Below are 25,260 nucleotides of genomic sequence, written 5' to 3' on the forward strand. Positions count from 1 at the left end.
TGCCTGTTTGTTATGTATACATTTCTCCGCTGATTACGCTCTGTAAAAACTTGTTAATCTTGAGAATAACTTGCTATTCTTTAATAGAACCCTGAGGTCGATAATAAAATTTGCATTTGACTTTTCAATGGCCGTGTTATTTAACATGGGTCTGATTTATTGTAAATTAGTAGTAGTTTTGAATGTGTGTGTGTGTGTGTGTGTCATGGATTTTTTTTATATTTTTATATTTTGAAAATATTTTTTTTTATATTTTTTAAAAATATTAAAAAATTGGGACACTTTCTCTGGTTGGATTTTTATTGTGAAGACAAAATCGTCTGGAGTGAAAGTAAAAGGTAAAAAATACTCTCTCTCTCTCTCTCTCTCTCTCTCTCTCTCTCCGCCGTTGACCTTTGCCGTTATGATGCCAATTTGCCGTCTAAAAGCGTCTGCTGGCAAACCATCTGTATTCCATCAAAACAACAGTTCACAAAAAACAGTTTTGACTTGAAGCGTTTGAACCATCAGTCTAAATAAGGATTCTAAATTTCTGCGTCGCGGTGCTTTTTGCTATTGCAGAGAGAGAGAGAGAGAGAGAGAGAGAGAGAGAGAGAGAGAGAAGAATTGAATTCATTATTCATTGATTTCTCATCGATAATTATTTTTTTATATAGATATAGGCCTATGGTACCCGGTTCAATACGACTAAAAGCTCCTGCGAGGAAGCCATTTGAGAGAGAGAGAGAGAGAGAGAGAAATGAAATGACCTCATTATTCGTTCATTTTCCAATAACAATTCTTTCTTTTCTTTGATATAGGCCTATGGTTCCCGGTCCAATGCGCCTTAGAGCTCCTGCGAGTAAGCCGTTTTTAGAGAGAGAGAGAGAGATAACTCCATTATTAATTAATTTCTCATCAACTTTTTTTTTTTAAATAAATAGAGTGGAGTCCAGTGCAGAAAAGAGAGAGAAAAGAGAGAGAGAGAGAGAGAGAGAACTTCATTATTCATTAATTTCTCATCGACTTTTTTTTTTATAAATATATATAGGCCTATGGTTCCCAGTCCCCTGCGTCTACAAGCCTCTGCGAGGAAGCCATTTCCTTCGTGACGCCGGGTGAACGAGGAAATCCCGTCAACCAATCGACCTCAAAGCATATAAAGAACATGAGACTAAGCTGTCAAGAGTAATGAATAGCCTATCGAGAAAGTTCAAAGGACGCCACATTTGCTCGTTCTTCGTTGTGAGTGGAAACCTTTTTACTCTTTTTTATTTTTTATGGTTGTAGCAGAGATTAGGAAATAAGAGAACAGCGAAGGACGAATTGCAGTGATGGTCCTAAGAAGTAGGCCCATCTCTCTATCCATCTGTCCATCTATTTAGATAGATAGACTAATAGATAGATAGAAAGATAGACTAATAGGCTAATAAGGGATCCATAGAATTGATTGCCATCAGTCCAGTACGATAATTCTCATATCTCTATTTCTCGTGATGAAAAGTAATTTCAAATCTCTTTCTCTCTCTCAGCCTGGAAAAAACAACACTTATGTTTTTGTCCTTTAAAATACTTTATGTCCAGGTGCCGATTTGATCTAATGGATTGTAGGAAAAAGTCTAATGGTTCCCGTACGTGGGTAAGGAAAGGGAAAGTTATATTCTCGAGACGTATTCTTAATCACCGCTGCCATTTGGGACGATGAAATAGGCTTCTGCCTTTCGAGTCACAGTCTTGATCGTCGCTGCAAAATATGGACAAGAATATTGGCTTTAAATTATTCAGTGGATAGTCGTAGCCTAGATGTGGACTATCTTCTTTCACAACATTTATGTGAATATGGATGATTGCGACAGAAGAAATTACTATGAGATTAATTTTAATTTACTATGAATGTTAGTCTTAAATATTATTTCACCATCAGATGACATAATTGTTTGTGACATGTAAATGATTTCATATATATATATATATATATATATATATATATATATATATATATATATATATATATATATATATATAGTAAAAAATATGCTATCTGCGTTTTGCTATTGTTACGAGAGAGAGAGAGAGAGAGAGAGAGAGAGAGAGAGAGAGAGAGAGAGAGAGAGAGAGAGAGAGAGAGAGAGAGACAGCGCTAAATGTAAGCCCTTACGCCTGGCTTGAAAACCTAATATTTACAAGCTGTTCATGAGAGATTTATAAAAGGAATATTTTTATATAAAGTAGAATAATCCTTTTGAAACAATAACTATTAATTCAAGAATATTTCTAAGTGTTCTTGTTCTTTATTCTTCAATAGACGTGTTTTTTTTTCTATAAGATGCGTTTCACGGTCTAGCATTTAGAGTGACATTTATCGGTAAGGTTTTTCGCTGTATTGATTCTTGGTAAGTCAATAAGCATCTAAGCACCTTCGTTTTTTTTGGCTCCGAAAATGACAGTTCATTACATCGATAAGTATTTTTTGTTCCTCCAAATGCACACCTATTTTATTTCAGTTCCCTTTGTTCACCAGCGACCTTCGATATCGAGAATCGTAGACAGTTTTGTTCAGAAATAAGACAAATATTGCCTTGAACGCGGAGAGCGTTCTCCTAATTACTTCGCTACTGCGTACTCCCTCAAAACCGTTTTACATTTGAATCGCAAAAATCCTCTAGGTTCAAACCGCTTTCCTTGACTTGTTGTCCATAAAGCCGCCTTAATCTGCTAGTGACATTTTTGGATCCAAAGCCTTTAAGGTTAATCAGTTGCACCCATTTGTTTATCGGATACTTTTGCTTGCAAATGCCGCGATAGGAAAATGTCAGGTGGAGTATGGCTTGCCCAACGGACTGGCTGGCTCTTTAACTCTCTCTCCTCCGTAGGCGTGCGCATGTGCGTGTTTAGGTGAGTCTCTCTCTCTCTCTCTCTCTCTCTCTCTCTCTCTCTCTCTCTCTCTCTCTCTCTATATATATATATATATATATATATATATATATATATATATATATATATATATATATATATATATATATATATATATATATATATTATACTCGAGGTTGCTAACCTGAAGCCTTGCGCCATGGATGTTCAAAAGGCTTACCATACAATATGTGCAAAAGGCCTCTGGAATTTCTGTGTGGTCACCTGTTCAAGTTCCGACCAGACACACGCGCATTATGTATGTATATATATATTTATATATATACATATATATATATATATATATATATATATATATATATATATATATATATATATTTATATATATTTATATATATATATATATATATATATATATATATATATATATAATATATGTGTGTGTGATTGTGTGTGTGGGCGTGTGTGTGCGTATGTGTATAGTGAGGTCGAGACAAATGAGTTAAGCTTACATGTGTAAATACTTCAGATTTAATGGCGGGTTGTATCTTATGAAGTTCAGAGGTCAGGGAAGCGACTTTAGAGATTCGACGCAAGGACTTGAAGGATTAGAGATGCGACTTGAAAGATCAGAGATGCGGCTTGAAGGATTAGAGGTGCGACCGTAGGATTAGGGGATGCGGCTTAAGGGATCAGTATTAAGACTTGTAGGATATTGATAACAATAATGTACTTTATTTCGGCTTCAGACCATGTATAAATATACAAGGCAGACACAATAAAGAACAAAAAGCTTAAGGCCATATATAAACACAGTATACAGGTACAGTAATAACAATGCAAATAATAATAATAATAATAATAATAATAATAATAATAATAATAATAATAATAATAATAATAATAATAATAATAATAATAATAATAACATCCAAATAATAATAATAATAATAATAATAATAATAATAATAATAATAATAATAATAATAATAATAATAATATCTTCAGTACACCTGCAATGCTAGCGACGTGTTAGCTGGACAGTATTAATAATAAGTGCAACGTCGTCATTGGCGGTTATAGATAAAAAAAAATAACTGAATAAGGTGGTATTGCAAACACACCTGGAACATATCCATTAGGGCAGAGGCATACCTAACAGCCTCCGACCTTCGAGGGAGATTTGGTAATAATTATAATTAATATATACAAAGGAACAGTCATGATTAAATATGAGAGCAATAAAGAAGCCCACTAGACGCATGAGGTCATCCAGTGTGTGAAAAAAAAGCCACCTTTAGGAAACGGAATTCTAATTATCTTCTCCACAGTTCAGACCATCTCGCCTCACAGCTTATTATGTTTTGTCCCCGTAGGTGGGTAGTCCCGTCAGTGCACCTCATGCGGTGCACTGTAGGCATTACAAAAGGTTCTCTGCGGCGTCCCTTCGGCCCCTGGCTGCAACCTCTTTCATTCCTGTTACTGTATACTCCTTTCATATTCTCTTTCTTCCATCTTACTTTCCACCCTCTCCTTACAGTTGATTCGTAGTGCAACTGCGAGGTTTTCCTCCTGTTACACCTTTCAAACCTTTCATTGTCAATTTCCTTTTCAGCGCTGAATGATCTCACGGGTCCCAGTGCTTGAATTGTTATGTTTTGGATCAGCTGATTTTGTTACTGCTTCGTAATCGTGTTATCAAGATGGATATATTTAACCTCGTAATCATTTTCAAATTATCTAGGCGGTTTTCCGTGACCATCTGCGCGGCAGTACGATAGCGAGGGCAGTTTGCAAGGCGCCACAGAATGTCATTTTGAAGAGCAGACTATTTCTCATGTTTCTTAGGAACGGGAGGACAACATTTTGATTTTTCTGTGACTGGGGCGGACGTCCCTGCTGCCATGTAGATGTTGCAACTTGTCCCCGTTCTATGCCAGCTGAGTCGCTACGGCGTCGGAGAGACTGTGTCCTATTTACGGGAATCAAAGTACGAATTCCAGACGGTGATTCCCGAGGAATATTCGAGGCTCCTGAATTCGTTAAAGCAATCTAAGGAGCAAGGCATGAACTGGGATTTAGTATCGTTGTAAATTACATCAGATTCAGCTTCGAACCTACGACAGGTGTCGATAATTTGCTAGAGACTTTCACAGATGGAGGGATTCAACTGATAACATATGTACAACAGAACTTGTTCATTATTATTCCGATTGGGAGTGAATTCAGTTTATCATTCAGGGCATATCGGTACTTATTAAACAGATACGGTGACAGAATGCCACCTTTACGAAATCCGTTTGAGGAACCGAATTTGTATGACGAGGCGTTACCCCATTTGACACGCTGTTGGTGTAGAGAACTAGCAGTATAGTATGCCAGTTAATTATAACGATGTTCCTCCATTCTGAATCTTCAAGAAGAATTTCTCTCCTTAACGCAACACTAGAAATCATTAAAAGCTGATGTTTCAGGATGGATTAAAAGTGTCACTTGAAGAATTAAATATACCACTTGAGGGATCATGAATACGGAGAGAAAGATCAGGGACATGGCACAAGGGATTAGGGATGCGGCACTTGAGGATTTGAGATGAGACCCAACTTGCTAAGGATACGACCTTCACAGTTCCTTCCGGATGTTCGGATTTTTCTGGTTATTGAAAAAGAGGGATTTTTTTCCCTGTCTTTGTGACATGTCGGTCTATCCATCTACTTCCTCATCAACAAAATTTCCCAAGATCGATCCGAGAGGGGTTTTGGGGTGCGGAAGGGAAACGAGTTATGCGCGATCCCTGGATAATTCGCTATCATGCGTTTGTTGATCTAAGAATGCTTCTTGATAGTTAGTCGATTGTGATAGGTAACAATAAAACTAGCAGCCTCATCTCAGAAATCAATTAGATGTTTATTTTCTTCCAAGTTACTAGATAATTCTATATTGGTACTTATTATTGCTTAGGTAAATGAAACTAAAAAAAAAAATATGCTCGTGTTTTTAAAGGATTGATGTCAAAGAATTCTCAGACTGAATGATAATACTCTTTCAAAGACTTCATCTTCCAGTAATTTTTTTCACATTTTATTTAATTACTTATCTTTATTTGTATGCTGTTTTCATCTGTAAAGATATGATTATACATAGTTCAGCCATGTAGTTCTAATTTATCATATTAATTCTGTTTTGTTTATCTGCTCATAATTTCGGTTTCATTTCAATGTTGCGCTTATGCGCATTCTGTTCCGTCATTTGTTGTTATTGAGTTTTTTATTGTTCCACACAGTATGTGCATTCCGTTCTTTGGAATCTTGCTTGGTTTTACATTGGCTTTTATAATAATAATAATAATAATAATAATAATAATAATAATAATAATAATAATAATAATAATAATAATCCAAAAAGGTACTCTGTAAATGTGGTTGTACTCCAACGAACACGGACTTGCGCCCGCGAAATAAAAATTCCACCCGTTGGGAGTTAGTGCCGTCAATGCACCTCATATGGTGCATTGTAGGCTTTACTTAAGGTTCTTTGCAGCGTGCCTTCGGCCCCTAGCTGCAACCCCTTTCGTTCCTTTTACTGAACCTCCTTTCGTATCCTCTTTCTTCCATCTTCCTCTCCACTCTCTCCTAACAATTGATTCATAGTGCAACTGCTTTGAGGTTTTCCTCCTGTTAAACCTTTCAAACCTTTTACTGTCAATTTCCGTTTCAGCGCAGAATAACCTCATACGTCCCAGTGCCTGGCCTTTGGCATATATCATATTCTGTATTCAATTTAGCTCAATAAAAAATTCCTGCGAGACAAAACAAACGTCATCGTTTCACCCGATATCGATTCCACCGTCTTAATAACCCCAAGTGATCGTAGTGTTATCTTCTTTTTTTCTTTACGAGGGAATTTATATGGCGGCACGACGACGCGTGAAATGGCAAACCACAGCCTTGGGTTTATTTTTTTTTCTTTTTCCTCTATCGACAAACCATCTGTCAGAATAAGGTAGAAAGAATGTAGGAAGTACTTCTGATGATGGCTGTCAGACATACGTATAAATGGGATTTGTAGAGATGGGTAATTGCCCTGGGAAACTTGGGTTCATTCATTCGAGTATATATATATATATATATATATATATATATATATATATATATATATATATATATATATATATATATATAATTTATATTTATATATGTATAATATATATATATATATGTGTGTGTGTGTGTGTGTATATACATTTACTGTGTATATATATAAATATTTATGTAAAATTTATATATATATGCAAATATATATATATATATATATATATATATATATATATATATATATAATATTATTACATATATATATATATATATATATATATATATATATATATATATATATATATATATATATATATATATATATATATATATATATATATATATATATATATATATATATGACAACCTAAGGAGTCACAAAAAGTATGGCCCCTTTCATTATACAAAGACGATTTCTTTAATGTACTCACTATTTGCCTTTTGCAATATCATTATTTTTTAACTCGGCTCGAATACCAAGTACCTTTGCTACCTGATTCCATCATCATGGGCTGTAAATCTCTATTATACATTATAAAATTACTTTGTATTACTCATAAATGAGGTCTCTAACAAAAGTAAGCCTCCGGAAAAGCCACTCAGCAAACCTTTATGGCAAGTGGTAAGAAATAGAACCTACTGCGGCTTCCCGAAAGGTCAGATGCTATTATCAGAGAGAGAGAGAGAGAGAGAGAGAGAGAGAGAGAGAGAGAGAGAGAGAGAGAGAGAGAGAGAGAGAGGTCAAAATAGGAAGCTTTGGAATCCCGGCATTTTGCACATGGCGTCCTAGGCGCATAAGTTAATTCACAAGAAAACTCCCACCTCCATACGATGGTATGTCTATGCGATGTTTTGCCTCCGCGTATCCAAATGGGTCCTCCTTTGACATTATAAAGTTAGACTAAAACCCTTCTCTCACCCTCATTCTCATCAGGAAGACGATGGCGCATACGTCTGTACGAAATGTTAAAGGTTTGCTTGACCTTACTGGCTAATGAAGGGTCAAAAAGATTGTGTATAGGTGTTGTGCAAGAAAGCACGATTACGGCGTATACCTGAAAATGTCTCTATTTGCTTTGGCCCCTGGGCACGAGGTGTAAGATAACATGGTTTTCACATTTCAGATTGGAGGGCACAATTGGCAGTCTTTCTTGCTTCATACACACAGTGTATAAACATACACGGACATACTCATACTAGAGTGTAATGTAGTAAAATGTAAACCTGCGTATATTCAGTACATTCACTTTGTGAATGAACACATCCAAAAATGGTATTAGTATTTGCCTTGGGGCCGTGTTTGAAAACAGCCAGTTTTATGGTAAATGCTTGACGTATCCTGCAAGGCATTTACAAATCTGGTCAAGGTCACAAACTTTCATTTAAAATGTTCTAGCATGAAGTAATGCACGTCTGTATATATATATTTCATTTTTTTTTATTCCAAAATGGCTCTTGAAAGTTTGGATTGTTTATTTCGAATCCCGGCGTAAGATTTTTTTTTTTTTGAAATTGAAAAGTACTATGTTGTATATTATTTCATCATGGATATGCAATGCGTCTGATGAATCAATGAAAGAATTTTTATTATTTTAGTATCAAACAAGTACTGCCAAGCCAACATATTGTAGTCCGCTGTACGATAACAACCTACCGCATACAACATACCACACGCAATAGTTGGGTTTTAATGAAAGTTTCGCGGTTTTTAATTCTCCTTAAAGACCAGCCAACACTTTTTATCGAACATAATAATTTGTTTTCCATTCAGAGGGTACTTGATTGTGTTTTTTTGGGGGTCGTTATGTAGCACAGTCGGGTTAGGTACGAATGAAATGAAAGTGCTTTGATGGTCATTTAAGATCAAAGGTCGAGAAGGATGAGACTAAGAGAGCCGTTGGTATTGACGACACGTAGACACATCACGCACATGTAGTGCTTGCTCTCTTGTGTTTTATTATCATTAAATAGAAATGTATAAAAGTGCATAGTATTTGGTATAAAATCGCTGTTAAATTGTGAGTGATCTTAAAGATTGCATTCTTTCGTTTTCTCTCCACAATTCAACACGGAAGCACAAATTGTAAAACATGAGAAGGCAGACGATAGCAACTGCGCACGTTATTTTTCAGAACCCTTTTCGGACTACAGATTTAAAACAGCGAATGTTCGAAGCTCCATGAAAAAAAGAACACATTATGGCGTATTCATTGTAAGCTGAGTTGTCATTAGCAAGCGAATATGTGTACACTTCCTTTTTCATACACGTTAGGTAAAAAATACGATAGAAAAAGAAGAGACAATGCAATGCACGATGCCATTTGCGATCTGTCTCGATCGGTAGCTTTTCGAGACGTGTTTGTTTTCTTCTTGTCCAGAAAGGTCAGGGTATCGTCCGCGCCAGTTGCATTATAATCGGTTAATTTGTACTGAAAGTACCTACAAGGAAGCATAAAATGTCAGAGATTATAAATATCTAATTACGAATATAAAAGTCATTCACAAACCTTCTCCTTAGTTTTTTTAATCTCATTTTAAAGCAGTTTTGTAATTTAGTCGCTTATCGTCAATTATTTTAGCTTGTCGGTGGCATTCCATTTGGTTGTACCTTAATTTGATAGCAATTTCGTTTGAATGAACGATGAGTGGTGTGTGGTATTATGCGGGTCGCAATGTTGACGATTTTATTTAAGAGAAATTCGTTTGCAAAAAAAAAAAAGAGCTGTTTATCCCTAAGATTGTTCGGTTTTATTTAAAAGTTGTTAAAGCCATTTTTATTTATTAAGATTGCGAGATTCAAAGCAAGTAGTTTTCTTGGCATAATTTTATGAAGATTTTAGTTGTATAAACACTACAAATGCCATTTACCTTGTGAATGGGTCACTCCGAAAGATGTCTTCATTTTGATTTTAGTAAGGATCTTAGGCTGAAGTTGTTGGCACCACAGTTTGTATCACAGATGTTTCAAGAGGTCATTTGCCGACGACGGATAAGATTTCTTGGTGGTTATCGATCCAATTGTTAACCAGTTATAACCACAAAGACCTTTTATTTTAGATAAATATTTTTTAATACTTCTCACTAGAAAGCCTGGAATCCAAAAGAGAAAATGAATAATGTTTTTTTTTCTTACGTAAAAGTGAAATCTTTATCAAGTAACGCCATAGATGTACCATTGTAGTGTTAAATTAGTTGTAGCTGTGCCTTCTATAACACCTCAACAACCTGTTTTATGACCTGGTGAAACAATATACTATATCGAGATTTGAGAGATACTAGATTTTTTTACCTAGTACAATTGGTGTTGAAATTCCCAAGCGATGATTACTGCTAAAAGATATTCTACTGAATTATTATACTTTTTTTAAAAATTAATGATAGTTCAATTTAAGCTTGGCCCCAGATATATTGTAAATATTTCCATGGCGATTAATTTACAGAAACAAAGGAAATGTTAAGAGAAGGCTTGAAAACCAAATTGGGTAACCAGATTGTTCCATTGGAATAATGACACTTAAAGGGTCGTTCAGTAGGTCGCAGGTCGATCAGCTGATTGGCGTAAACAAACAAGGAATGCAGCATTCCCGGACCCGGTCAGTGGCTCGGTGAGGATAAGAGCCTTCCCTCTAGCGTTACAGTTTTAAGTCGTCGTGAGTATAAATATCGGTCTTTTCTCTTTAATAATGGCAGGAGGGAAGAGTGAATTCTGTCAAGTAAAGAACAGAATACTGACAATGTGTAATGAAGGATAGTTTCATCCTCGTCAAGGCCTGTCGTAGGGTTAGGTGTAGTTTAGGACCACAGTCCGAACATGTTAGATGATTTTCCTTATGATTAGTTTAATTAGACCACAAAGGTTCATTTCTAGGTTGTCGTAGGACTTAACTAAAACATATATTATATAATTGATTGGTCTGAAATCGGACTGCTGCCTACCCTGTTTGGATACAGCAACTATATGGTAAAGTAATTGGTAATTAATATTAGCTCTGCGCCTGCACTTAGGGTTCTTACTGGCGGTGGAATGTCCGGGTGTTTAGTACTGAACCGTTCGTTAAAAGTTATTGCACTTGCCGGACGGGATATGAACCGTTCGAAACATGCTCTGCCTTGTGAAGATCGCGTAGGGAAACCCCTTGTAAATTGGATGGACATCAGGGTTAAAACTTAACAAAAACGCTTTTTTTTTGTTGGTTAACTTGGGGAAACCCTTTTAACATCCAGCAATCTTGGGGGCCATGTGGGAAAAAATTGGGAAAATCAGTAAAATTAGTAAAATATCAGTTGAAAACGTAAAATTCATAAGCTTAGCAATTCTTGGCAAGCTCGTATGATTCTGTCCATAAACAAAACACTGTAGGCTAAAAGAGGAAGTTGAGAAGCCAGCTTCATCCATCATCCATGTTACCTAATGGACTTTGCAATGCAGACTGAGCACCGGAAAAAAGTTCTTTCTGGAAAATTATACCAAGAAAATTTTGGTACTTAGTACAACCTCTGAAATTCCTGCTCAAACACAGTCTTTCAGAACTACATTCTTAGGAGGACTTTTCCATGTTATGCTCAGTTTGGGAAATTTTTGGACTTTGTTTTTGGAATCATTTGAAATTTGAATCGGTAGAATTGTCTCCCCCAACCCGATTCTTCAGTATATTTACAAACAACGAGGGAATCTATTTTCCTTAAACTAGTGAACTGTGTATCCCCACTCAGCCAAAAATTATAGGGCAATTAAAAACTGTAGGTTAGAAGGCATTTGCCGCTGCGGAGCTTCTGGTTCTACCAAGTAATTTTGGTACTTTAACCCAAATTCCTGCTTATGAGGGGGGCAAAGAGGTGGAGTCAAACCCCACCTAACAGGGTAGTTTATGTAAAGGTGAGTTTGGTTAGGTCATATTCCCTCTGTGATGTTTACTACAAAAATGCCTACTGGGCCTACAGTAGCTGTGGCCCTCACCTTTTATTCAATCATATTTGTTTTTCACTTGTGTTGTGTGTTTTAATTATTTTTTTGGTGGAAACCGTTGTTGTGATTCCCTAACTCCTAGGCCTAGCCTTTATTTAGAAGTGCTTATTTAGAAATCACAGGAAAAATTGCACCAGCCTTATCAGTAAAATATATGGCAACACCATAGAAGCTAGTAAATAAACTTATGGTTGATGTGTGTAATTTTTAATGATCAAAAACAGAAAAAAAAAAAAAAAAAAAAGGAAAATATGGAAATTGCAATTTCAGTGATAGGTGTATATAAAACCTATTGTAACATTTTTCCTCAGGAATACCCCAGTTAATTAAAAAAAAAAAAAAGTTGGTAAATGTCATTTTGAGCAATTTGACACTCATTTCTGCTGAAAATGTTTGGTTAACCCATAATTTCCACCCCAGATCTAACAAGAAAGGGATATCACAGTGGGGAACCACAATTTTTGGATGGGGTAAAACAAAATTAGTAAACTAAAACAAAACTAGCCTGACCTAAAAATAACCCATAAATTATAGAGTGAAATACTTTCATAGCCTAACCTAGAACGTCTTGTCCTACCTGAGCAAAGCCCTCCCAAGCCTGACCTAACCTGATAAGGGGCACCATAAATTGAAGAATTAGAGAATTCATTTCTGGTGTGAAATTCACTATGATGTATAGGAAGGCTGTAGGCTTCATTGCTAAGTAACCAATTGGTTCTTAGCCACGTAAAAAGTCATGCTTCAGGCTACCTAGGAGAGCTGTTAATCAGCTCAGTGGTCCTCCCAAGATATACTTATTTACTTCCTTCTGACTACTTCCAAATTGTTGAAAATTATATTTGTTTACATACCTTGTGTACTCATTTAGATGTTATTCTCTTTGTCAGTATCCTTTGGAGAATCAGCAACCCTATCCCCACTTCCTAACATTAAAGTCAGTGTTTCCATTGTGATTTGTCTTTGCTGTTATAGACATAAAGATAGGTATAATAATAATGAATGAACCAAACATTTCCAATGGAAATGAATTTCAAAAGACAAAAGTGCATTATAAGCTGTCAGAGCAATTGCATGTTTAACTGCTGTTGTCAGAATCATTATACCACCAGTTTTGCCATTTTTGTTGAATATGGAATTTTTCAGGCTCTTTGGATACTGCATTGTGCTCGCAAACAGTAATTCATTAATAATCTTGATAAAACAATGTTATTCTTCAACATATTTGTTTATATAAAGTTCTTGATATGTCACCTTGCGATATACAGTTGGAGATATTTTAAGTCAAACATGCTGCATCCGTGCTTGTTCCTTGAATAAATTCAGATGAGATTTTAAGAAACTTGCAAATCAACCAGACAAAGCACTGAAGGAATTATATCATAAGTTGAGACAGGAAAACTATTCTTAATTGGTTAATGGCAATTGTTATCTTATGAAAAAGATGGACAGAGGGCTGCTTATTAGAACTAAATATGATGTGAAGAGTTTTCCAGTATAATTTTGCAACATGTTAAAACAAAAGAAGTTTGTAAATTTGTCATGACCAACCAATACCAAGGTAACTACATTGGCAATGAAATACTCAACAAAAATATCATTACACTTGAACTTTGAAAGTTCAGATTACAGTATATGGTGTGCCAATCCTCAGTAGACAGGAAAGACAATAAATAAAAGCTCAGAGATGCAGAGACTGGTTTCAGAAAATACAGGAATTTCACTGATCTAAGGCATATTGTGCAGCAATGCGTGGTGTAAAACCCCCTTCTGATAGCTTTTGTTGAATATGAGATGGTACCAACAATGTTAAAGACCAGTGTAATGGAAGGTCTTGCGTCATTGTGGCATTGCATTTAAATAAGTTAAGCTAATTGAAATGATCCAAGAATGAATTAGATACAAAGGGTAATGTAGATGGGGTCTTGTCAAAAGAATTTTCAGTAAATAGTAGGGCGACAAGGAATGTTTTTTTGCCATTTTTATTAGCCCTTTTCATAGATTTTATGAAGAAAAAGTGGTCAGAGGTGGCAGAAAAGATTTGGATTTGAGTAATGCAGGAAAATTGGCGGACTTGGAATACGCAGATGATGCTACGTTAATCTGCAAAATACCCCAAAATTCACAAAGCTTGCTTAGCAGAATACTTTATATATGTAGAGAGATGGGACCCAAATTTAAGTCTTAAGAAAAAGACAAGTAAGAAGAACAGGGTATGCTCAGAGATGGAATGACGTTGTATGGATAAAGGATTGAGGTAAATCTTTCAAATATTTAGGAACAATGATATCAAATAAAGTTTCTCTTGAGTTGGAACTTAGTGAAATCAAACAATGGGGGGGCTGGCTGAATAAAACTGGGAAATCAAATAAACTGAAATGGCATACAAAAGTAAGATAGTACGCAAGTCTAATACGATCTGTATTATCATCCAAACATGAATCATGGTCTGACAATGAAACTATCATGGGTTTAGAAGATTTTGTTTATTTAGAAAAACTTTAGAAAGACTATTAGGTGTCAGATGGCAGGATAGAATGAGAAATCATACCATAAAAGAAATTACAAAGTTCCATATGTAGGAGAGGCTTGGGCATGTGTTTTGCTTAATGACAGGAAGAATAGTAGAAGATAGTGTCAGCTTTGCTCCTGTGGGCATAGGAGAGTTAGAAGGCACACATATGCTTGATTGAGAACTGTGAGAAGTGGGTTGGAGAACTGTGAAAGCTAAATCACAGGAAAGAAATGAGTGGCAGAATTTCAAAGAGACCCTCTGCATCATGTGACAGAGGAGACAGTGATATTCTAAGAAAATATTAGCCTAATAAAGTGAAATTTTCTATCACTTTATGCCTGTATTGTAAATAAATTTATCAAAAACACATGACGTTATGGAATTTTAAACTATCAACTTTGTGTAACCTTGAAGATGCTTTTACCAGACCATGGGACTCAAACTTTTACTGAAGTGGTCTTCTCCTGTTCCTAAATATGATGGAATTTAACTCAGAGTAAGATTTTGGAGAACTCCTCTGCTCAGTAGGTCAGTTGTTTGTTTCAAATTGTGTTACATTCCAATGTCTGAGTAAAGTGTTATTATAACCTTACTAGAATTTTTTCATAAATAAATAATTTGTGCTGAAAAGTATTTGTTGTTCTAGCATGCTGAAAATTTGAAAAGTTTTTTATTCAAAGGAAAAATACATTACTTTAGTTTTAATATTTTCAAATTATTCATATATTGTTAAATTCATTATTCATATATTGTTTAATTATTTTCCACTGTATTTAAAATAGTGGTAAGGATTTAAATTTCTTAAATTTTATTTTGTGATATTTGCAGAATTTGCAATGATGCTCAACATTCCAAGAATATTTGTTTTCGGTTTAATAACTGTAATAAGAAGATCATGTGCTTTTCTGGAGAACACTGACAAAGAAGTTACAGAACCTCCTAAAATTGGTGAGTAATGTCATGTGTATTCAATTGGCAAAAGCATAGTAGTACACCAGTAGTGAAATAAGGTGACTCTCTCTCTCTCTCTCTCTCTCTCTCTCTCTCTCTCTCTCTCTCTCTCTCTCTCTCTCTCTCTCTCTCTCTCTCTCTCTCTCTCTCTCCTCTCCTACATTTCTACTTCTACTTTAGAAGGCATTACACATATGTATATTTTTGGTGTGTGGTTAGCTAATTTAATGAAAGTTGTTAGTCTGAAATTTAATATTTGTCCTAGGTACCGTACCTTGAATTGTCTAATGATGCCTATTTTCTAAAGGCATCATTCTTACCCATACAGCTTGGCCAAACCTTCATTCTCTTCCTGTTTCCTGCAGTGTCATTTTGCATATTTCACTGCATCCCACTTTTGTCCACCATTTTAGTGTAACCTTTTAGCAGACTTTGTTTCAATGGAAAACATGATGAGGCCAATTTTCTTTGTCCATTTGTTGAAGCTGCATTTGGAGATGGAACATTATGCCTTAGAGTTCATAGTTTCTGTTGGGAGAGGTGCTATAGGAAAGGCAGAGAAAATGGTTAAAATTGAGTTGTTAGTTTGGCTTTGTGCCAAATAGATCAACAGCAGTAGTCTTTATACTGAAGCAGCAGCAGGGAAAGTACCATGCAGTGGGATCTTGAAAAGGCATTTGATAGAGTAAAGGGGCATTTCAAAGACAGTGACGTTGCTTTACCATAACATTAGATATATAGTGAATACAGTTGCTGGTATGGCAGAAGAATCTGATGTAATTGTTGGTGTTCATTATGGGTCAGTGCTGAGCCCTTTGCTGTTGATCTTAGTAATGAAAGAAGCTGCAGAAGAGTGCAGTAAAATGAACCACTGGGAGTTGAAGAAGAGAGGACTGAAAATCTAAGGTAAACAAAACAGTGTATGTGGCTGGAAAGGAAGCAGAGGAAGAAGTAAAATCAGTTAGTGGCCATGTAGTTATTGTGGGAAATGAACTGCATACCAAATGTAACATTGGTGTCAGAAGAGGTGATCTGGATTTTAAAATGTATGGAGTAAGAGATTTTTGACACATGAAGTGTATGAAAAGAGTAAATAAGGAAGATAGGGGAGTTGAGAACCCTGTCTTGATGGCTGGGAAGGTCTTACAAGAGGTATTTCTGTTTTCTTAAAGACACTGGACTGTGAAACAGAAGTTGAGAGTGCAATAATGGAATAGATGCAGTGTGGATGAAGTGGAGAGATAATTAGACTGCTGGTAAATAATGTCCCTTAGCAGAGAAAGAGCAGATAGATACAGTGGGTACATAAGTCTTGGAGTATTCTAGGCAGCAGAAACGTGGGCACTGACAGAAAATAAAGATTTTGTAAAGTTTAGCCATCTAAGGCAGTGAATCTGTACTGTAGCAAGGGAGGCTTACAGGTTGTACGACTTGTACAAACACATATATAGAGTGATTAGAGAAAAAGCTGAGAATAATTTTATATTAATTTTGAATTATTTTCACAGCTATCATTGGAGGTGGCATAGGAGGCACTTCAGCTTCTTATTTTCTTAGTGAACTCTTCGGAGATGATGCCATACTAGACCTTTATGAAGCTGATACCATAGGGGGTAGACTTGCAACTATTCCCATAGGTGAACGTAAATATGAAGTTGGAGGGAGTATTATTCATCCTAAGAATGAATACATGGTGAAATTTGCTTCAAAATTTGGTAAGTATTCAATGGCAAAACTAGATTAGTGAATTTGTGTAAACATTTATATAATTATATCTTACAAAAACTCATTAAAAACTACCCAATTTTAATCTACCCATCATAAGGTTCAGTCAGAATATTTTATCAATTTTCATGTAGGGTAAGAATGATCAACTTGTACTTCACTGAAAATATCTTTGGATGGTTTTATGTAAGTTTTGTTTTACTGGTTTCAGGGCTTGCAAAGAGAGCTGAATGTTCAGGTCATATGGGACTCTTCAATGGGGAGGAATATGTATTCAAGGACAGCAGCTGGTCATTTGTGACAATTTTGAAGCTATTGTGGAGGTATGGGTTAGATGTGTATCGTCTTGATGAGTTAACCAAAAATATGCTTGGAAATTTTGGCAAGATTTATAGACTTCAAGAGGAAGGCAATGCCTATGAAGATGTTGGGTCACTTCTGAGTGCCATGGACCCTACATTTCTCAAGATGACACATTCATCAACTGCTTCCTGGTTAAAAGGACTTGGGTTTCAAGACCTTATGATTAATGAACTTGTGATGGCTGTGACTCAGTGCAACTATGGGCAAACTCCTGACATTCAAGCATTTGTAGGTAAGGGATTCGTTAGTGGTATTTAAGGATGACAGTTCAGTATACACAAATACATTCCCTCGTTTTCCCGTTTTATGTATTATTCAGGGATTTAGTTACAAATACCCTACAGAAGTATGTGCAGCCGTAGCCCTCACCATTTATGGTTTTCTGTTACAGAACTAAGAATGATTCTGTGCCCTTGAATTTCCCTATAGGGCATACTGTAAATGGCACTAAAGGCTCATGTCAGCATCCCATCAGTCCTCAGCTGTATTGCGTTCTGTCTTGGACTTATCATTTATTACCTAAGGTCTTTTCCTATGTAGCTGTCTCACTTCATAATTTTCCTTGCTGAATTTATGCCTTTCATTTATTAACAAATCCTATGAGCAAGCATTGTATTAGTGTTAAAATTGAATTAAGGGTTTTTGGTTCACTGTTTTAGATTCTCTCCCCACTCTGAAGTGTTATAAATGGTAGTCTTGATACTGACAAGTGAATATATTTATCTTTTCTTTTGGGATGATATCATGGTGGCTTTCTTGTTTATAGAGACTAAGAAAATACCATGATGGAAATGCACCTCTATTTCTTTCCAGGTAACCATACCTGGAACACAGTTCTCTGGTTTCGATGACACAGTGTGCACATATTCAGGAGGTTGTGGTCATTCATTGAGAACTAGGTGAAGATTTACTGCAGTTGGCTGATTATGTTATAAAATTGTCAAGCATTTGCGTCTGCTGGTTTTAGTGTGGCTATTAAGATCTGAATTTAAAATTTAATTTGTCACAATTTTCTCTTTTGGAAAACGTTAGTTTTACCTGGAAATGAAAGGGAGTGCTGTTGCCATTGTTGAAGATGTGGTTAATTTTTTCCAAGTTTTGACCGTCTCTTTGCTTATTCTTGCCAGATTTGTGGCCTTTCAGTGTGATTAGTAGCATCAAGTAAAAGCAGGTTGAATAATTTTTTTTAATTAGATTTTGTTGGAATTTAGCAAAATTAGCTAAGCTTTTGTGCTTCCTACTAATCTGTAGACTGATCATTGGACAAAAGCAGTTTTAATCTCTTGGCCAAGAATGATTAATTATGGTAAAAGTTTAGTGTCTGGTATAGCCAGGTGAAGAAAAATTTTTATGCAAAATGGAACTTTAAAGAAATTTTATTCGAGATATTCTTTTAGCTGTCGTAATATTGTTGCAGTTCCTTTTAGATAGATTTTCTTTTTATGGTGAACCAAGATTTAAAGGATGCTCTACCCATGAATACCCATTATATGCAAACAGAATATTTAAGTGAAGTAAATGCATTATTTAAATTCCAGCAGGAAGGATCCTTTTTTCCGAGTATTACGTATAGCCCTTTGTAAACTGAAATGTACTCGTAGAATAACCTTTTTTTTATAAGAATGTACATGATTGAATAGTAGAGTTTTAAGGAGCAGACAGCTGTCTACAGCCCCATGATAAAAAATGCAGGATCCTCTAGAATTCTGAAATGATTTTGCTATTTGATAAGCCAAGAGATAATTTTCTTTAGCCTAAGTTTCTAAAACAGTTGCATACCATCAGAACTTCAGTTATTCTTTCTACACAAGTTTATCAGTGAAAATTGTTTGTTAATGGATTTCCATGGGTAGCAGCACAGAGTTTCAAGATCTGATAGGAAATCAGTTATTGACCTGCACCAGATAGACTGGACCCTCCTATGGACTTAACTTTATTCATTGCAAAATTAAGTTAGGGGAGACAGGTATGGAGTATCTGGAATAATAAAACAATACATAGCCTAACTGTGCATGTTTAAGTAGTTTGCAGGAGGTAGGCCATTAATAACCTGTCAGTGGATATTTTATGAGATTTTGAACTCTATTGTAGCAAATACCATTTCAATCCTACTCAGAATTTTGATTTGCAAGCTTTGAAATGATGAAAGTTCTTCTTAATTGTTAAAGTATTTGTGTAAATAGAAATGTAAGGTGGTTACAAGGGTATCTTTTGTCAGGAAAGTGACATTGCTAAGTGTTTAGCAAGTAAGAAATATTTCAAAATAGTTTCATAATAATTTTGTGTGTTATAGGTTGGCTTTGCTTGCTTGCTCATTCAGGTGATTGATATTTAAATTACAACATGAGTAAGCTTTTTCAAGAACGAATACAGGTTGCATGATTTAATTCTGATTTCTAGGAGCAATATCGGTAGCTGGAGCAGATTCAGATTTGTGGGCTGTTGACGGAGGAAATCGAAGAGTACCAGAGGAATTATTGAAAGCTTCTCGGGCTGCATTGTTGAAACGATTAGTCACTGAGATATCTTTTAAAGAAGATGGCAGGTTTACAGTAAGTCCTGAAAACTTTTCCTTTTTTTTATTGGGTGTGAATGTTTGTATATATACAGATTGATTGTTGACACCATTGGATTGTGGGGAATTGGATGTTTTAGATTGATATGATGATTAGAACAATTTAATATTGTACTGAGTAGTACATTTTAGATGAAATACTCTTATAGTTTTAAGTATTAAATTTTTAATACAATTGTATGGTGGTTTATAAGAGGCTTTTCTCAATTGTGGCACATTTTAAATCATTAACATGCATAAAATAATACAGACTAGTTACCGTTGTATAACGGTGTTTCATATCATATACATCTTGAAATTGCAGTAATGTCAGTTTTGCTTTGAAAAGTTCGTTTTGATTATGTAATGAGAGTAATATGTTAATGATATGTCTCTTACAGGTTGCTTCTGTTGATACTGAAATGCCATTTAAACATCTTTTTGTGGAAGGCAATTCGGCAGCTATACCTGAAATGGAGGAACAGATTTCCCAATCTCAAGATTATGACATTGTTATTATTGCTACCCCACTCACAGAAGATAAGAGTAACATCAAATTTACAAACTTCACTGAAGAGCTAAAATTCCCAGGACGGTATGAAAGAATTGTCTGTACGATGGTGCAAGGTAAGTTGGTGCCAGAAACTTTGAAGTTTACTGATGAGGATCCTCTTGATGAGATTTTAGTCACCAATCCGCGATTGATCTTCAATTCCTTTGGAAAGCAGTCGCCGGTTGATCTAGAGGATTGCTCTGAAAGTTTACCTGATGTTTGGAAGATATTTTCACCCAATCCATTGCCTGAACAACAGTTAAACATTTTCTTTAAAGAACGTAATTCTACACACGTCATTGACTGGCTAGCATACCCGCATTATGACTCAGATCAAGAATTGGCTAAATTCGCTCTCACTCCTGGTATGTATCATGTTAATGCTATTGAGTGGGCAGGAAGTGCAATGGAGATGGAAATTATTGGAGCCAAAAATGTAGCCCTATTAGCTTATAAATACTGGAAGAAAGACCCTAATGCTGGGAGGAAGACTATTAAAGATGAACTATAAGGGCATAAACTATATTAGACTGAAGTGAATACTCTTGTCCTTTGAAAGAAAGTCCCACTGATTGTTCTTGTCGCACTTATCAAAACTCCAGTCACTTGCGGTGGAGCTTTTTATCAGCTGTTGTTCAATTTAGGGGTTAATCTAATTTTTCTTTACTTAGGAAAATTTGTGTGGTATTTAGCAAACACATGTTCAAAATTCCAGAAGTCATCTGTGATATTTTAACTGGAAAACGTCCACTCTGCACTTCTTAACAGTTGCACACAATTGCTGATATTTCAGTTTATTAAGTTTTTTGAACGTAACCTGTGATATATCTTGGCATCTTTATGTATTTACAGGTAATTTATATTATGTTGAATGTGGGGAAAAATATTTTTTTAAATGCCAATGTTCTGTTAAGTGTTAAATCTTTTTATTGGTGTGTTAAATGCCATAGTTTTAAGTGTTAAGTCTGTTTATTGTATGATCAGTCTTTTTTTTTTTTTTTTTTTTTGACCATGATCCTGGTTGTTCATGAACAACGACATATGACTATGCAAAGTAAATAAAGGACTCTTAAAAATTTTAAAGTAATTAAAAAAGAATGTTTATACATTACTCACAGATTTTTTAAGTTTTGTTTGTAAAACTGTTGTTGAAGTTTTCTCTTAAAAGCTTTAGTGGTACTAATTGTAGTTGGGCTGTTTATAAAGTCTAGTAGTCAAAAATTTGTATACTGGAGTATACAGCCATGCTCATAAGTGACTGCATGACTGCATAGATTTGTTCAAAATTCACTAACTGGCAGCTAATATGCCGCATATTTATCTCTAATTTGAATGTTACAACACATTTATTTGATAAGATAAGGCCATAGTATGTTTCATAAGAGTATCATATATATAAAAATTGCTGGAAAATTTTATGTACATTACTGTATAGCCAAATTTCATAAAAACAGTGATTAAACATTTTGAAAACTTTTCATTCACTCAGTGTTGATGGGTTCGACAAAAAACGTCTTTATTGAATGTATGTTCAAATGTGAAAATAAGGAAAAATTTTAAAAAGTTATCATTACATTATGATATTGCTTGAATAACAACCATAAAGTGTTGAGCTTGCCTATGTGATTATTTTGGTGCTTCACCGCTGAAAAAAATACAGTACATGAGTACACGAAGTACAATATTACTGTAGCTAAAATGCATCCACCTTTGTCAACAAATGGTCATGGCCTATGTTACACAACCTAAGTTTTTGTTCTTAGGCCTAAGTGTGTTAGTTTTCTTTACTTTTTAAAAATACATTACACTTAGCATTCACAGCTGTGTAATAACAATTATTGGGAGGAAAGCATAATAACTTCATGTTATGTTATGAAGTTACTGTATCTACTTTTTCTTACACTTCAGGTTACCTTATGGATCAATTATACATCAAAATCAAATAGAAAATAACATTCTTAGTCAGTTTAAAAAATTGTGATGCTTTGGCTGTGACAATAGTACCAATGACTTTAAATTATAACTACTGGTATCTTTCTTATATAATTTAAAGAATCATACGGTATTTTATTCTTAAAGAACAGATAATCTCTAAAAATAATTTCTGTAGTGAACTAGCTTGCATCTCAGAAGCCTTAGATTTTTTTACGCCTATTGATCATTACTGCAGCATACAGATAGTTTGAACATAGCTTAAAACTTGAAAATTCATAGGAAACTGTTTTAATATATAGTTTTTTGAAAATTTTGTTACAGTTAGTTGAGCTTATTAGCACTATCATCATGCTGTAGAAGCAGTTATGATGACTGCTTCAAGTAGCAAGTCATACCGTGCTTTGGTCTAAGCAAAGCAAAAAAAATGTATATACAGTGTATTAAGTTCATTTCAGGTAGATTATGAATGATACCAGTGTATGTGAAAGAAATCTTATATATCCACAAGGAAAATGTTAGTTGTGAATTCACAAACTTACTGACATGTATGGAATTGGAATAAAAATAAGTTTAACACTACTCTGAAACTGCACATTTTGTATTGCATGTGATATTTTCGATGATACAGTCGATCATGTGGCATCAGATTTGAGCTTGACTGGACATTATTTTTTCTATTAGGCTTTGTTTTGATCCAAGGTTTAAACTTTTTGTAGTTTTCTTTCCTCTCAATTTTTGGTGTATAGCAGACTGGCAGCTTACATGAATATTTCTTAAGCAGATATTGCCTTTCGTGGTTTTGTATAGTATTGTATTTTTTCCAGAGGTTTACTATTTTTAGTTATGGTTTATACCCTAAATTAGTAGTTCATTTGGTTTTTTGTAGTTTTTGTAAACTATCATTATTTTTGTGCATTGCACAAACATACAGGCCATGAAAGGTTGAAGTCTTAACCACTGTTAAAGTTCTTTACATTTTGAAATGTTTAATTATGTGCATTCAGAGTATACACAGCAGTTATATTCACATGTATTATTTTTTTCCCAGCTTATTAGATTTGACATATTGTTAGGAACATTCTTTATCTGTATAATATTTGTTCATATACAGAACAAACCTTGGTTTTAACGTAGGGATTAAATTCTTTAGTGTCTGCTGAGGTCAGCTTAAAACTAACACAAGGAATTGGTGGCAATGGGAGTCAAGCAATAGGGGATTAGGAGGAAGCAGCACAACCTGCCTTACCCCCCCCCACACTTCGCATCATCATCCCAGCTTCTCTCTAACCGCTTTCATAGCAAGACGGTACTGTGCCCTCTCTTTGAAAGAAGCTGGTTATTTTGCACTTCCTTCCTGCATTCTGTTTTTTTTTTTTTTTTTTTCGAGTGATTTCTTTGTGATAGTGTGCTTTCTGTGCGTTTCTTGCATTTTTGAAATGCAAACCTGTGACTCAGCTAATCCTCCCAGGTGTCAGAGAAGATTCCCTGGGGCTAGTAACAACCCTTGCTCTCGTTACTTGTCTTCTTTGGATGCAGACCCCCATTCCTCTTGTAGTAGGTGCAGAGCTAACGTTTGCAGCTTAAGTAATCCATGTTACTAGTGTTGTCTTTGGCCTCCTGAGCAATGGAAGATATTTGATAGTAAGGGGAAGTATAAGAAGAAACCGATGGTGCCGTCTTGGGAAGTTTTTTGCCTCCCTGGGTGGCTGGCGTTCCAATTCCTTCTTGTTCAAGAGATCTTGTAATTGATGTTGCTGCCCCTGTTCTTGGTCGGGGGGAAGCTTCACCCTCCGTGAGGGAGGAGGCAGCCCCCCTCTTGTACAGTCTTTTCAGGGGGATATGCATAGAAGAGTCTGAGTGTTGGGTGTCATTAGGCCTATCAGGGGTGCGAACCCCCTCTGGCCTTTTGTCTCGCTGCATGTTGTCTCACATCCCAGTGATGTCTGCCATTACAGTTTCTAGAGATACAGTCTTCGTGACATCATCTCATCTCTCGGCTATCCCAGCACCTTACTCCATGCCATCTCCTTCCATGCAGCATCCGTTGATTTCCTTCCCCAAGCCACCTACGTCTGCTCTCTCCAACTCTCTCGTCCAGAGTGGAAGGTGTGTTTCTTAAGGAGTATGGCTGTCTCGAGCTACTGATATCCAAGAGGAGATGTTGCAGATATCCTTCCTCATCTGCATCTTCACCTTCGTCCTCATCTGCCTCTTCTTCTTCTTCGTCCTTGTCTTCTGTTCTGCCCATTCCTGTCAGATGACAGAGGAAGGATTTCATCGACCCCTAGCAAGAAGAGTCGCTGGCAATCTCCGGGTTTAGCAGTAGAGATGTCAGGTTATCTCAGAAGATCATCTAAAGCTGTGTATCAAGGAAAATGGGTGGTCTACTGTGTTTGATGTCATCAAAGGGGTTCCTCTCCTGTTGGAACTTCTATTCAACAAATAGTGGGACTTCATTTTTCTCCATAAGGAGAAACTACTTTAAGTTTCAGTCATCAAGGGCTATAGAGCTTAGCAGTCTCACTAGCCCTCCATATGAACCCTTATGGGGCTCAGCAGACTGGAATTTAACCCTCAAAATGGTTTTCTTACTGGCCTTGGCTTCATCAAAGAGAGTTGGTGAATTACATGGACTCTATGTTAGACATACAAGGGGTTGGGGTTCTGTAGCCTTCAAATTTGTTTCTGAGAATTCATAGCTAAGATTCCAGAATCCCTCCGTTCATGATGACAGACTGAGCCTTTCTTGATCCC

General features: G+C 35.6%; 1 protein-coding gene across 2 annotated transcripts; it reads left to right on the forward strand.

The window, feature by feature from the left end:
- The first annotated feature begins 10,387 nt into the window (after positions 1-10,387).
- Positions 10,388-23,533, forward strand: LOC136842465 (prenylcysteine oxidase 1-like). Of its 2 annotated transcripts, none has more exons than XM_067109837.1 (6): positions 10,388-10,597; positions 15,254-15,373; positions 16,885-17,091; positions 17,313-17,696; positions 19,865-20,016; positions 20,420-23,533. In XM_067109837.1, the coding sequence occupies exons 2-6, from the start codon at positions 15,262-15,264 to the stop codon at positions 21,080-21,082; spliced, it is 1,518 nt and encodes a 505-aa protein (XP_066965938.1). In that variant the 5' UTR covers positions 10,388-10,597; positions 15,254-15,261; the 3' UTR covers positions 21,083-23,533. The 2 variants fall into 2 exon arrangements, with proteins under 2 accessions (XP_066965938.1, XP_066965939.1); XM_067109838.1 differs by lacking the exon at positions 10,388-10,597 and adding an exon at positions 14,853-14,953.
- Positions 23,534-25,260: the final 1,727 nt, after the last annotated feature.

Source organism: Macrobrachium rosenbergii, chromosome 10 (genome assembly GCF_040412425.1).
Source record: "Macrobrachium rosenbergii isolate ZJJX-2024 chromosome 10, ASM4041242v1, whole genome shotgun sequence".
NCBI classification, from domain to species: domain Eukaryota; kingdom Metazoa; phylum Arthropoda; class Malacostraca; order Decapoda; family Palaemonidae; genus Macrobrachium; species Macrobrachium rosenbergii.

What these genes read in the sequence shown, in the direction of transcription:
- LOC136842465 (XM_067109837.1), top strand. Translation starts at nt 15,262, where the DNA reads ATGATGCTCAACATTCCAAGAATATTTGTTTTCGGTTTAATAACTGTA. An exon ending in TGACATTCAAGCATTTGTAG is followed by an intron (nt 17,697 to 19,864) that starts GTAAGGGATTCG and finishes TCTGATTTCTAG; the next exon opens with GAGCAATATCGGTAGCTGGA. An exon ending in AAGAAGATGGCAGGTTTACA is followed by an intron (nt 20,017 to 20,419) that starts GTAAGTCCTGAA and finishes TGTCTCTTACAG; the next exon opens with GTTGCTTCTGTTGATACTGA.